This window comes from Numenius arquata, chromosome 11, assembly GCF_964106895.1.
Source record: "Numenius arquata chromosome 11, bNumArq3.hap1.1, whole genome shotgun sequence".
Taxonomy (NCBI): domain Eukaryota; kingdom Metazoa; phylum Chordata; class Aves; order Charadriiformes; family Scolopacidae; genus Numenius; species Numenius arquata.
In genome coordinates, this window is record NC_133586.1 from 45,192,504 (window position 1) to 45,206,334 (window position 13,831).

Genomic DNA, 13,831 nt, shown 5'->3' on the forward strand with positions numbered 1-13,831 from the left:
TCTTATAAATCAGGTGCAGAAAGATGAAAGCCCTCGTTATAATGGAATCAGAAACCTGAACTAACTTTGGGTCCACAGCGTTTCCCACCAAAGCCCTGACCTGGGACCAGCGCAGGTGCCTTAAAACCACAGAGTTCCCTTTTGGGCAAACTCCTCCTTTCCTTACAAAACCACAAGCCCAGTCCAGCTCATTTACTTTCCCATTTCAAACAGGAAACCTAATCTCTCCGACTCGAAGATGCCTTCCCTGTACACCTCCTGGACGCTATCGACCTCCTCGCTCTCCTCCCAGGGGAGCATCTCAGAGAACGGCCCCAGACAAAGCCGACCCTTGAAGCCGGCGCTGCTGCCCGTGCCCGTCCCCTCGCCCGGGAGGAGCGCGCTGGCCTCGGGACAGGTGTCGCTGCGGCGCGGACGGGGCAGCACAAGGAAGAGTAAGTGCTTCAGGGGGGTCTCTGGGAGGGAGAAGCCAGACACATCCCCCCCAGACCACGCTGGCTGCCTGCAATTAGTGCCGGAGCCATAAAAGACACAGAGTGACCATGCTGTCGCCCAGCTGCACCCTCCTTGGGAAAACAGCTCTTGGGAAGGGTCCTTCCAAGGGGTCTCCTTACAACTGGGCTGCAGTGCCGGGGATGCTGGGGACAGGCAGCAGCATCCTGCCGCTGGCAAGGGGCTGCATGCGAAGGAAAATGCCATTTTCCAGGTTCAGCGCAGGAAAGGCTGCCCCAACCGCTGCGGGTTCACCCTCCAGGCTGGCAGGGAGGGGGGTGAAGAGCCCCAGGGGGTTAATCCCCTGCAAAGGTGGGAATTGGGGTGATGGCAGCTGGGTCACCCGAACCGACCACTCAAATGTGGCTCAACACGCCACGGGTAACCAAAAACAGTTAAACAATGGAGTGAGGGGGGGCGTCAGACATAAAAATATGTATGCAGAAGTATACACAGCAAACAAAGAAAACTAAATACAAACTCCAGTAAGGTAAAAGTGAACTGTACCGAGACAATATTATCAGTCTCCAAAAGGGACTTTCGCGGTGTTCTTGGAAAAATCAGCAAATCCAAGTTTGCCCAGCAAATCCTTGAAATCCACCACCACCAGAACAGGGCACTAAAACGGTACCAGAAATGCCAATACACAGATCCCCAATTATACACACACAACCTTGGCCCCTAAGTTAGCGTTTGTCAGTCTGGAGAGAGGTTCTGGAGTTGTCACTGATGGCTCTGAGAGCTCCAACTCCATGCTCAGAAGCCATTTTTAAAAATGGTTACTTTATTATTAGGAATTATTGAGAAAGGAACTCGGAACAAGAGAGTAAAACTCAGCTGTGCCATCGGGGGAGTTCTGGGAAACTCACATCCTGAACACTTCGTGTATTTCTGGTAACTCAAAAAGCCTATAGTAAAATCAGGAAAAGCATGCAGGAGGATGATCAAGAGAATAGAATAACTTCTATTTCAGGAGTAAAAAAATTCAGCTTGGAAATATCCAAGAAGCATAAAATGAGGAATAGCCGGAAGGTGAGAAAGGATACCTCAGGAAACACCAGCAGCAGAGTCACCCAGCGAAGCTGTGCCGTCAGACCCTTGATGCAGCAGAGCGCTACAGGGGAAAATCCTCCCCATCAGCTCTATTTTTCTTCTCCTCCTCCGCACAGATCCAATTTGTGCTTCTCACTCGCACGTGCCCAAGGCGTAGGAAACACCCCCCCGAGGACGGAGGGGAGGGAGAGGGAGCCTCGGGAACCCCCCGCGGGGGGCAGGGGCCGGGGTCCCACACCACTGGCTGCCCCAGCTGGGCTTGTTTTGGCAATTTCAATTTTTTTTGACTCGGCACAGAAAAGCCTCTCTGCGAGGGCTCGCGCAGAGCTCAGCTGGTTATATTCTTTCCAAGGAGGCTGGCAAGGTCTATCTTCAGCCCATACGTGCTGCTTTGGAACACATTTCCCAGCGTGTTTGGGCACAAGTGGCATGTTCTGCAGGCGGAGCTGCTGGGGGGGCAGGCAGTGCCCCTGGCAGGGGGCTGGCACGGCTGGCAAGGGCCACGGCCAGTGTTTTTAGACTCGAAATGGGATTTATCTTAACAGTTGTTTTGCTGTAAAGGACCCGTTCCCCTGTGGCGGCTCAGAACCTGGTGCTCGGGGTTAACGCGCTCCCTGTTTGCACCGAGTGCCTGCAGCGCAGGAGAAGGCAGGGCGAGCTCTCAGGAACCAGAGAGCTCCTTCCCGAGACCGAGCTTCTGTGGCACGAGCTGTTGTGCAAACACGGGGGGACCGAGGGTTCTGCTTTGTTGGCCTTCGGTGTCCAGCGGGGCCGAGAAGGGCTGTGGAGGCCAACGGCTACTGCCACCGGTCCCGGTGCCTGGGGTGGGTGTGCGGTGATTCCCGGCAGCTCCGATCCCCCCAGCATCCCTGAACGGGGCCGCAGCCACGGCTCACTTGGGCCTCGTGCTTTGGCCGTACCATTCCTGCTGACTTACCTCCTCCCGACTGTTCTCGCTCCCCAGACGGGTCCCTGCAGAGGCCGGGGCAGGCGGGGAGCCCCGTGCAGGCTGCCGGCTCCCTCAGGCGTCCTCCCACGGCCGCGGGACGACCCCAGCAGTTTCAGCTTTACCAGCACGCCAGCCCCCAGCCGCACAGCGTCCCCCCCAGCGCCGGCACGGCCGAGGCAGCCACGAGGCCAAGCTTCTCCCACGACGCTTCACCGGCACTTGCGGTCCGAGGAGGGGAGAGCAGAACTCCCTCTGTGTGCAGCTCCGTCATCCTGGACGCCAAAGACCCTCCGGCAAAGAGCGAGGCAGCTCCAAAGCCGCCGGCATCGGCCCCGCCGTCCATCCTGGTGAAACCAGACACGTCCCGCAACAGCGCCGAGAAGGTACGGCCAGGGGTACGGCGGCCGCAGAGGGCCCCCCCATCCTCCTGGGGCTGGCACTCAGCCTCAGCACAATATTGCCTGGGGCCAAAGCCCGTGAGGGCTTCGCTCCATTCTCACCAGGTTTTCTTCTGGTAGAAGTCACTGGGATTGGTACCTGCGTTAAGAAATCAGATATTTGTGTTGCAGACTCCGCTGCTCAGATTAAGCCCGTTAGAAAGGCAAGATGCTGCGGGGGCTCTTCTGGTGGAAACCAATGTTCAGTCACAATCGAATCTTGAGACTTTTCTGAGGTCTTAAATCAGGCAAGAATTCCCGAGTGTTTGGGAGGGAATGAGCAAATGCCAGACCCGGCTGTTAGATCGCACATCAGGCTGGTCTCTACAGAGCCCCCCCCCCCGTCTCCCTCCCTTTGGCTGAGCCATTTGGAACAGAAATCTCCTTCCCCTCTGGCAACCGGAGGCAAATTTCATAAAGATAAAATCATTCTGCAAACTGCCCCAGTGAGGACTTTCCCTTCCTGTGGCACCCAAAGAGTAACTGGCTCCACAGCCCCCCGACAGCCCAGGTGACCCCAGAGCTCCCGGGAGGAACGTCACCAGGTGGAGAGAGACCACGGGCTCTCCACGAGGGGCATGGCAGGACGGGCCACCCTCCCTTCCCCCTGCTCCCCCGGGTGACGGCTCTGGGCCGACCCTCCCGGGTCTCTGACGGATCCCAGCAAGGAGGGGGGTGGCCGTTTTCCCCACCGTGACCCCGGTCCCCTTCTCGTTGCAGCAAGTGAAGACGGTGAGGTTCCAGAACCACAGCCCGCCGCCGCCCAAGCGGCACAGCCTGCAGCCCTCCCCGAGCCTGCCGCGCAGCAGGACCGAGCCGGTGGCCGCGGCGGAGCTTCTCCTGCCGGAAGGCATCCTGCCGGGCCCCGAGCTGGCCGTGTTCTACTCGCCCAGGGCCAGCGCCAGCCCCCTGCACCAGCGACGGGTGCTGCACCCCAAGGCGCTGTCGCTGGACCTCTCCGGGCAGCTCACCTTCCCCGGCAAGAAGAGCTACAGCAGCATTTCTGCAAACTGATGGGGTAACTCCTCCGCTCGCCCCCCTCCCTCCGCCTGCCCCTCTCCTCCCTCCTGCCAGGGGCGAGCACCCCGGACCCCCACCAGCCTGCTGCCCCCCGTACCCCTCCAGCAGCAAGGGGCAGGTACTCCCCATGTCCCCACGCCACCGGCACCCGCGGGACCTGCAGCTCCAGAGAACCAGGGGAGCTGCCGGGGGAGCGGGAGGGGAGAGTCTGGCACCGATCCCCGCGGGGAGAGCCCTGTCCCAGCCCCGGCTGGAGGAGCCCCCCTGCCCCCGGGATGGCTGCGAGAGACCAGAACGGTGTTTGTGGCATCCACAAAACTGATGTTCTCTGGTGCCGTGCGGGGCTGCTGTGCGGAACCGGAGAAGGAGCGGGAGGGGGCAGAGAGCGCGCGGGTATCAGAAATAGTTAGGCTTGTTTTGATCTCCTCACTGCTGCAGGAAAGCCCACAGAGATCAAAACACTGGTTCATTACTTCCCTGCTTCTGCAGGATAAAGAAACCATAAATCAAACTCAGTCAGTTCCTAACTGACGGTTCGCGTTGCCTTTCGAGGGGGGCTTGCTCAGATTTTTTGTTAGGTTGGTTGCTTGCTTGCTTTTCTATTTGGTTTTAGTCCCTGAGTTTTAACACAGAATATAGTTTAAAAGGTGATTTGAGAGGAAAGGGACAATGGGAAGGGACGTGCCATTCCCACCGTCACTTAGACTCTGCAGACAGGGGGATTGCATCGTGCTTCTCCTCATTGCTTGGTTTCCTCTAATTACCTGTCAGGTACCTCCCAGCAGCCCAGGAGCTCACTCCAGCTCCTTCCCACCGCCCACCCACTCAGACACTGCTTTTGTAAATATCCTCAGTGGAATTCCTGGGTTTGAGTCTACATTAAGATGCATGAAACATTGTCTAAGGAACAGAAAGCAGAATCCAGCGCTCCCCGTGCCCCAGACCCCCCCTGCGTCGCGGCAGCACCAGCTCCTCTCCAGCAGAACCCGTTTCCTCCTGTGACCCCGGGGACCAGCAGGGTCTGGGAGGTGCCCACTCACCGGCTGGGACGACTCGCCAGCAAACCCGCACACAACAGCTTTTGGGTTTCATACCTTGGTTTTATTGCCGGTTTATAGACCAGCAGTTCCCATCCCAGCCACAACCACCGGCCGCCAGACCTCCCAGCAGCGGCAGCCGTGCTTCTTCCAGAACTGCTGTAAAATCCCATCCTTGGCGAATCGCACACAAAAGCCATGAAATTACCTCCACTGGTCAACGGGAACTCTCCGAGGCACTGGCACAGCCTCAGAGGACATTTTCTTCTGGAACTAAGAAAATGGAATGTATAAAATCTTTTACTGGTCTGCAGCCCCTGTTCCTGAGGTCTTCCAGCCTGTTTCTGCCTGTGGAGCAGGACGCTGGCCTTTGCCTGCAGGGTTTTCAGCAGCGCAGACACCGCCAGTGGCCCAGAGAAGCGCTTCACCTTCTGCTCTCTGTCACTAGTTAAGCTCCTGCAGAAAAATCCCAACAAACTGAAAACGTGCGGTTTGCCCGGGTATGAGAGGTGGTGGGTGCCGTAAATGAGAGGGTGAGCACGACTCAGCAATGCCACCTCAGAGGCAGCTGAACGTCTCGGAGAGGACGCGCTGGTGCTGTGCTGGAGACCCCTCTTATCCCTTCAAAGCTAAACCAGGAAACTTCATAAGCCGCCTCTATAACCCAGACCCCCTCCGCTTCTCCCAAGCCCGTTCAGAACTAAACAGAATTGCACGAGGGCTGTGCGGGACCCGCTCGGTGGGTCGTAGTGCTGGTTTGGAGGGGAAGGAGGGGCTGCCTGCTCCCGCCTGGCCCCGCACGATGGCTCTCTGCAGGCTAATGACAGGACCCACGGCTCGGGGTGACCTCACCTGCAGCCCGCTGAGGAAGCATCCAACGGGCTCCAACAGCCGACCTCCCGTGGGACACATGGGGGGGGGGCCATGGGGAGGCTGGAGCTACACGGGAGTTAATTATGCAGGTGGAAATGCTGGCGAAGAAGGAGCAGTAAGGAAACGTGAAGCCCAGTGGAATAGTTGGCAGGGTCAGGGTGCGTAGGGAGGGAAGGAAGGAAGATGAACTTCTGCGTTTTGCTGCCCCCAGACACCAGAGTCCTCATCTCGTGCCGGTACAACAGAGCCAGGGTCTAACGGGACTGACGTGGTCGCACCGTTTGCTGAGCTTTTACCCCCGGCTCCAGCACAGTGTCCCTGGAGAGCGGGGAGGAGGTGATGGGCGCCAATCAAAGATCTTCCCTCATTACCGGCAATTAACCCTGCCCTGCAAGACCCCGGCGCCTGTTTCCTCAGGAGCACTCCCCCAGCCCAGGGAGCACATCAAGAGCTGCCGATGCTCAGGGGGAAGCTCAGTGCCATCCGCATGCGAAGAGGCGTTTGAAGATGTGTAGCAAAAAGAAAACAACAAACCACAACTCACTGGGGGTGTCAGACAGACGGACACCAAAGTCAGTCACCTTGTGCCTTTAATCTCCAAGCGGGGAAGCTTTCCCAGGAGAGGCAGGGTTGCCAGGCTAGGCAGCAAGGAAGAATTTAAAGGTCAGTTTGGGGCTGCAAAATGAAAAGCTCAGAGCGCAGCAGAGAGAAGTGACAGCAGCTCCATTCCTCACCCCTCGGTCCTGCCACCAACGCCCAGGCAGGAGGAAGGACGGCACCTCCCCTGCCCCGCCGTACCAGGGGACACCGAGAGCGTCAGGGAAAGCCGGAGGTGCTCAGGATGCCTTAAGACTTAATAAGACATAAAGGTTTCCTGCACATCTGGGCTCACAACGGCCGGACACCGTTCGTTATCAGTTTGGAATATTGCCTTTCACGGAACAAACCCACCCTTTTACCCTCTCAGATCGAGATAAACAGCAATAAGGTTTCACAGCACCCCGAGAAGCTGGCAAAACTGTTCAGCCCGTTAAATGATAGTGAAGGCTTCAGACAAACACTCCAAAAAGCACCACAAATCTCTCCCGGATTTGGCCCTTACCCCTCTGTGCTACAACAAGCAACAGCGTGGGGCTGGCGGGGACAGAGCGGGCTCTGACACAGACGTGTGCAGTCACACACAGTCACGGGGAAAGGAAGCGGCAACGGCGACAGCAGTGCTTTGGTAAAAGAGCAGGCAGCTATTTTGGGACAGATCTCTGAGCTTCCTGCATGGGATATTTCAGTGTTTTGATGCTATGGTGATAAGTGCCCTAAATATATTCAAAATATGTAGGGAGAGAGAACTGAAAACAGGAGATATTTTAAAGCCACAGCTCTAATAAGCAGCTTGTCCCCATGGCCGTATCTGGCCCCCGGTTCCCTGCTGCAGCCACCAAGCAAAGTCCTGGCGTGCTCCTCGTCCCCTCCGCTCCTCCCTGGCAGCACCTCACAGGAGGCACCTGGGCTGCGCTGTTTCACCAAGGAGCATCCCAAGGAAGACGGACCAGAACTCACTGGAACTCAGACCTTTCTCTTCCCAAAGGCCCAGGCTCGAGCAGAAGCTCCTGCAGGAGCCAACGTGGAGCTTTGTCAGGAGCCCTGAGCGAGGCAGTGCCCAACGCGTGGCCCTCGTCTGCATGGAGGAGCCGATCACGATGGGGAAGACATCGACTGGGTCTGTCGGGGAGCAATTCTAAGTGGCCCAGACTAAAAATGTCTGTTCTGGAGCAGTTACAAGCTCCACAAGCAGAACCACCACACCAGGTTCTTGGAGCACGAGCCAACGGCACTTTTTTTTTTTTCTGGGCTGCTGACCCGAGGGACGTTGCACCTTCCACAAAATCTGCTCCAAAGCCCTGTCCATCCCTGGCTGCTGTCATCCAACATTTATTTTTAACTGGTAGCAATGAAAAGGGAGGCATCACATGTTGGTAGGAGGGCGGAAGCTCTACGTGGAGGTGGGCGAGCTCTTCAAGGGTTTCTGTTCTTTTTATAAACGTATTTAACTTCCCTCCTCCCTTCCCATCCTCCAGACTCTCTTCAGCCCCATTTCCCCAGGGAAGAGAGGTTAGATATCGGTATTGGGACCCTGTTTTGTCATTCCCGAGTTGGCCAGGAGGGTTCACGGGGGGAGGCCACCCCTTTCCCCCCAGGGCTGTCTCCCTTCTGCACTCTCAGTGGTCCGAGCCCTGGCCCTGCCGACCCACCAGGTCTGCAATCTTCTGGTTTACCACAAACCAGCATGTGAGGCGCAGAGTGCAAAGAAAACAACACTAGGAAAGGCAAAACACAATTGCAGGTGCACTGCAGCGTAGTGCCCGTCTCTAACGAAAACACATTGTCCTCTGCCTGCCCGGGCAAGGTGGGGGGGCTGATCCGGGCTCCCACCACCCGGAGCATCCCTTCTGCCAGTGGCACAGGAGGGGAGCAATAAAGAGTGAATAAAGCACCACACGGGGACGGAGGGACCCTTAATGAACCTCTCGCAAGTTCTTGAATTGGCCTTATTTTCTGTCTGCTCGTTTCTTATGATTAGTTAATGAATTAGAGCCCGAATCAGATCATTCATCAGCTCAGCTTTAATTGCCTGCCCAGCCTGGCAGGCGCCTCGGAGCGCTTCAGCGAGTAACCTGCCCCCCGAGCTTGAACTGCAGGCATCTTCCCTGACAAATCACGAGCAGAGGCAGCAACAGTAAGAAAACACAACATTAACTCATTCTCTCCACGTCCTTCACGCGGAGGACGCCCCCCTGCCCCGGCCAGAAGCAGCTCGTCCCCGAGCCGCAGTAATGGGCACAAAGGGGACCCCACTGCTCCCCACAAGGAAGGACAAAGCGATGATGTTCAGTCAGGAGGGAATTCTGATTTCAGATGGCCTCTGGCACCACTGGCAGACACTCTCCGGGGAGCCTGAGGACCGTGTCTGGGCTGGGGCCCACAGAAGGTCCCCAGATCAGCCCCTGCTCTCTGACAGCGAGGATCTAGTGACCCCTTGGGCAGGAACGAGTCACACAAGAGGATGCTGCGCTCGCTCAGAGGCGCTGCTCTGACACAAGAGGTCACACAAAGCATTTAGCATCACATCTGGCCAGGTGCCACCAGCAACTGCATCACCGCAGCAGGGAGGGCCAGGCTGGATCCGGGCACGGGCAGCTCCAGACCCCCCCCGAGAGGAGCAGGGCTGGGGGCAGCTCCGGACCCCCCCCCAGAGAGAAGCAGAGCTGGGGGCAGCTCAGCCCCTGAAAGACCCTGCCCGGCTCCGATTCCTTCGCATCTTGCAGTCACCGAGCCTTTGACAGCCATCCTACAGCCATGAGGGCTCCTCTTTCTACATGGAAGTCAAGAGGATTTTTTATTATTTTTTTTATGTGACCACACGATTCCAAGAACCTGGGGCTTTAGGAAAAAAAATATCCCAATGCTGATAAGCTGGTGAAAGACCACAGCGTGCGGGACACACCAGATATTTGCTTCTTCCACTCTCCCAACAACCCTGCTCTGCCCTTGGCAAGGGCCCATTTTCTAAAGCTAACATTAGAAGAACACCCTTACGGCTGTGCTGCGTCCAGGCTTCTAACCCACCCCCTATTCTCGGTCACCAGGTCTTTTAGTGAACACACGTTGCCAAGCATTTTCTTTCCTGAATTCATCCTCTTTCATTTTTCATAAGCCACCGAAGCAAAACAGGAACTGTTAAACCACCACAGATCTCCTCTAGATTCAGAAAACGCAAGAAACTTGAGTGAGAAAAAAAAAAAAAAAAAAAATCTGAGTGAAGAGGCAGCCTTTTACACGAGCCCCCGTCCCCCCCAGCCCCCCAGCCCCACTCTGCGCCGCGGAGGCTCCAAGTGCCCCCTCGGCCCCAGGAAAGAGGAACATCAACACTGGCCCCAAAGCAAAGGGGGAAACACCGGAGCAGCCCAGGAACGTGTGAATTCATATGTACATTTACCATTATTTTAGGAGGTTTATTCATCGCCCCAGAGTTATCGCAGTTCATTTGTGCAACCACATGTTTTGAGTGTAATAATAACTATAGACTTTACAGAATCACAGAATGGTATGGGGTTGGAAGGGACCTCTGGAGATCGTCTCCTCCGACCCCCTAGTTGGACTAGATGAGCCCCCAACCTCCCTTTAAGTTTTTTGGGGTTTTTTCACCTTAAGTCTCAGTATCTCCCCCATTTAAAAAGTAACATTTCAAAACATTGATAAAAATCAGTGTTTAGAGCCCAAACCCGCCCAGGTGAAGCGACGGGCACTTACCAGGGAGGGCGGTGGGAGCCGATCCCTTCGCCCCCACGCTGTGGCTGGCACCCGGGACACCGAGCTGGGGAGGGGCAGGCAAGGACTCTACAGGTGATAAAAGTGGAGAAAAGATCTATTTCTACCAAAGTCCCACCCGAGAGAAGTTTTAAAGGCAGGAGGGATCAGCCACAGGTACTTTACCTGGATCCGCTGCCTCACAGACCAGGGAATTCTGTCGTCTTTTTCCTGCACCGAGCCCAGGAAACCGAGTCATAATGAAATGTCACAGCCACGTTACTATAAATGAGAAAACAGAAATGACTATTTTTACATGTGTATGCTTAGAAACAGTAGGGTACATAATCTTCTCTTATTTGGTGATGGGTAGGAGGAATAAATAAAACATACATTTAGTTGATTGTTCAGAGACACTTGTACAAATTCAGTGACACTTAATATTTTTTCCATGATGTGAAGTTCATTTTTTTTTAAAAGGTTTTTTCAATTTAACGTACTACTAGGGAGAAGTCAATAAACAAAAATCTATTAACTTGCTGTTTTGTATTAAACTTCAAAATATTTATTTTGTATTTCTGTAACGGAAAAACAATGGTTTAAAAATATTTTAAGTTTTCAGAAGTTTATTCATCTAAGTTTATAGCACTAATGTTTAGATCTGTAGCCTGTAATTAACTAAATTAATTGGAGCCAAATGGATTATGGCACCTTATAGAGCGGAGGTGTAAGAGGCAGAACTGATCGCAGCCCGGGTGCGCTCCCCAGTGAGCCGGGGTGGTGGGGTCACCCGGGGGGGACACGGGTCTGGGGAAAGCTCTCAGTGCCTGACGCGGGCGGTTTACCCACCCCGTGTGGCCCCCCCCGCCATCCCCTGCGGCACCCCGTCCCGTGGAAACTACCGTGTTACCATTAAAACTTTTTGCATGAAAAACCAGGAACGTCTATTTCCACTTTCTGATTTGGGGTTGCGGTTTCGCCAGTCAGGGACAAAGGGGAGGAAGAGGAGGGTTTCCTGGGGCTGGGAACGTGGGCTTCGCTCTCCCCCACCAGCCGGGCTCCGGCTCCAGCTCCATTTCAGCCAATCTGAGCTCCAGCTCCTGCTTGCCGTTTCTGATGCTCTTTGAAACCAGAAAAGCATCACCTGGGGAAACCCAGTGGAAAGCCCAGGTTTGCCTTCTCCGGGCGCAGGGAAAGGAGCGAGGAAGAAGCCACTGCCCCGAGCAGGGTCCAGCCCTGGCACTGCCCCCCCGGTGGCTCAGGCTCCGTCCGACACCCCCAGACCCCGTCCCCTCGTTCAGCCAAGGAGCTTCCCACCCCTCCCTCCATCAAACAGCAGCCCGGCTTCCAGCGGCGTCAGGACAAAACCCAGAGAACTATTTCCAGAAGGCGCCGCTGAAGCGCCCCGTGCCTTTGAATCTCACACTCACGTCCTTCATGCAAATTAGCGGCAATCATTTTCTCCTCCTCACACATTATGAAGGACATAAGAGAAGCCTGGAGGGAAGCAACGTGACCCCCACCCAAATAAAGAGAAAAAAGGATGCGAAAACCTAATCTGCTACTGAAGAAATAAAACATCAAAAGGAATAAAAATTCTTACTATTAGACACATATCTCTGCTTAATGGACAGAAATGACCGAAACAGTCGCTGCTTAAAGATCAGAGGAGCAACAGCCCAGTCCCCCTTACGCCACAGATAAACCACAGCTTTACCCCGTGCAGCTTTGAGCCATGCCCCCCCTGCAGAGCCCTGCCTGGGGCTGGGGGGCAGCGGGGCTCCCTGAAACACCTGGGGCTACGAGCCACCCAGGGCCACGAGCCACCCCGGGCTGCGGGGGCCACTGCCAGCGCAGCTGCTGGTGACAGGTCACCCCAGCGGGGACAGGCAACGGTGAGGGGTTTGAGCTGCTGTTACCTGGGTGTTTCTCTGCTGCGGGAACTAGAGCGGTGCTCGGGGGGTACGAAGAAGCCCCACAGATTCACACCAATTGCCTCGTTGTGGCCGACACCGAGGAGGCCAGTGGTCCAGCCCCCGCAGGTGGCGGTGACAGCGGCGATGGCAGCGGTGACAGCAGTGGTCTCACTGGCTGGCTCCTCACGGCTCCCGTGGCGCTTTGCTGCGCATTGAGGAAGGAACAAGAACACCCAAAATTAAAAGATTCTGTCTGGTTTTAATTGCACACACTCTAGGTATTTGGAGTGACCTTGTGGAGGAGGAAAGGAGACTCACGGGATCAGTGCCACCATTTGGCTTTACTTCACACCAGGTTCCTTCCCAGGATTTTCTTGCTCCCGTGTCTCCATGTCGCTGGGCTCCGGCTCCTCTCCACCTCCCCCCCATCCCGGGGCAAGTGACCCCTCGGGGCCTCAGCATCCCGCAGCCCCGTCACCACAGGTCACCCCTCCGATGCTCACAGCCCAGCTGCCATCAGCTCCCCGGCCTGCCTGGGAACATGCCACACCAGTCACCGTGTCACTGGAAGGGGCTTCCAGGTCCCATTTTTCCAGAGTGGAAGGCTTCAGTCGGGTGCTGGTGGCGTCACCCCCTCCCTGGGCTCCCGAGCCCCAGCAGCACCCAGAAGACTTGGAGAAGGGGAAGCTGAGGACCCTCCGGCCCCGTCACATTAACCAGAGGGAGCCAAGAGCCGGCTCCGCCGCAGCACCGAGGTCTGTCACCGCCACACGGACCCGGTGGATAGGAACGGGGATGCTGGGCAGGACGGCACAAACACCGAGGGTGACATCCCGACGCCCCTGGGTCGCTGTGCTCCCCACGCCAGCAGGAAATCACGCACCAGAGGCCACACCATCCTTCCGACACTGTTGAAGAATAACTGCCTCTGCTTTAAGCAAAATATAGATTCTGGATACTCTGCTGGTGCCCCAGAGTCAGTAATTCTCTCTTCTGCCTGCAGAGCCGGGAGGGACTAATAAAGGGCTTTGAACTGAATTCCTGAGCAGGAGGAGCCCTCCCCACGCCCCACCGCAGGGGGGCATTTCACTGAGCGATACCAACAGCCGGCATTCCTTTCCCACCAGCCGTATGGTTCCCGTATAGATTTTTTTCACTTATATATCAGATTATAGCTAATGGTAACCAAGGACAGGGCTCCCAACCTCACTCCTCCCTCGAGACCAGAGAGGAAAGACGTCCCGTCCTCAGGCGTTACCCGCCCTCGGCGGAGCAGCGGCTTCCAGCCCATGACATCACCACGCTCCGCGCCATGACGTCACACCGACCTGCTCCCAGCACCGGGACAGGCCCTCGGCACCCTTTTCCTGACGAGAGGAGAACTGAAGGGCTCAGAAAGCCAAGGGAACACCCCGCGGAGCTATAGGGGGAACTGGAAGAGCTGGGAAATAGCAGCAATAACCCAGTTCTTTAGGGCTGAGAAATTCTGTACTTCAAAATCTGGCTCAGTTAAAAAGGAGAAAAAAGGCTCCCGTTCCAGTTTCTCCAACCAAAATCACACCAGGAAGAGTACCGAGTAGGGCCAGAATTTTGTTAATGATGTGGCAAATCTAATACCAAGAAAGCTTCTTTATCCTGGCATCAGCTTTTATTGGGATAAAAAGCACAAGAACCAGCGTCGCAGTGACATCTCCTGGAAGCCAACACACCACCGGAGACAATTCCAGCTTTTTAGCTCTATCTTGCTCA

General features: G+C 55.8%; 1 protein-coding gene across 1 annotated transcript in view; it reads left to right on the top strand.

Annotated features, from left to right (window-relative positions):
- Positions 1 to 3,945, top strand: part of SH3RF2 (SH3 domain containing ring finger 2) — a 35,621-nt gene extending 31,676 nt beyond the window's left edge. The window contains exons 6-8 of the mRNA XM_074156413.1: positions 214 to 434; positions 2,510 to 2,877; positions 3,652 to 3,945. Of these exons, the coding sequence (XP_074012514.1) occupies positions 214 to 434; positions 2,510 to 2,877; positions 3,652 to 3,945 (883 nt within the window). The remainder of the gene's footprint in view (positions 1 to 213; positions 435 to 2,509; positions 2,878 to 3,651) is intronic.
- Positions 3,946 to 13,831: the final 9,886 nt, after the last annotated feature.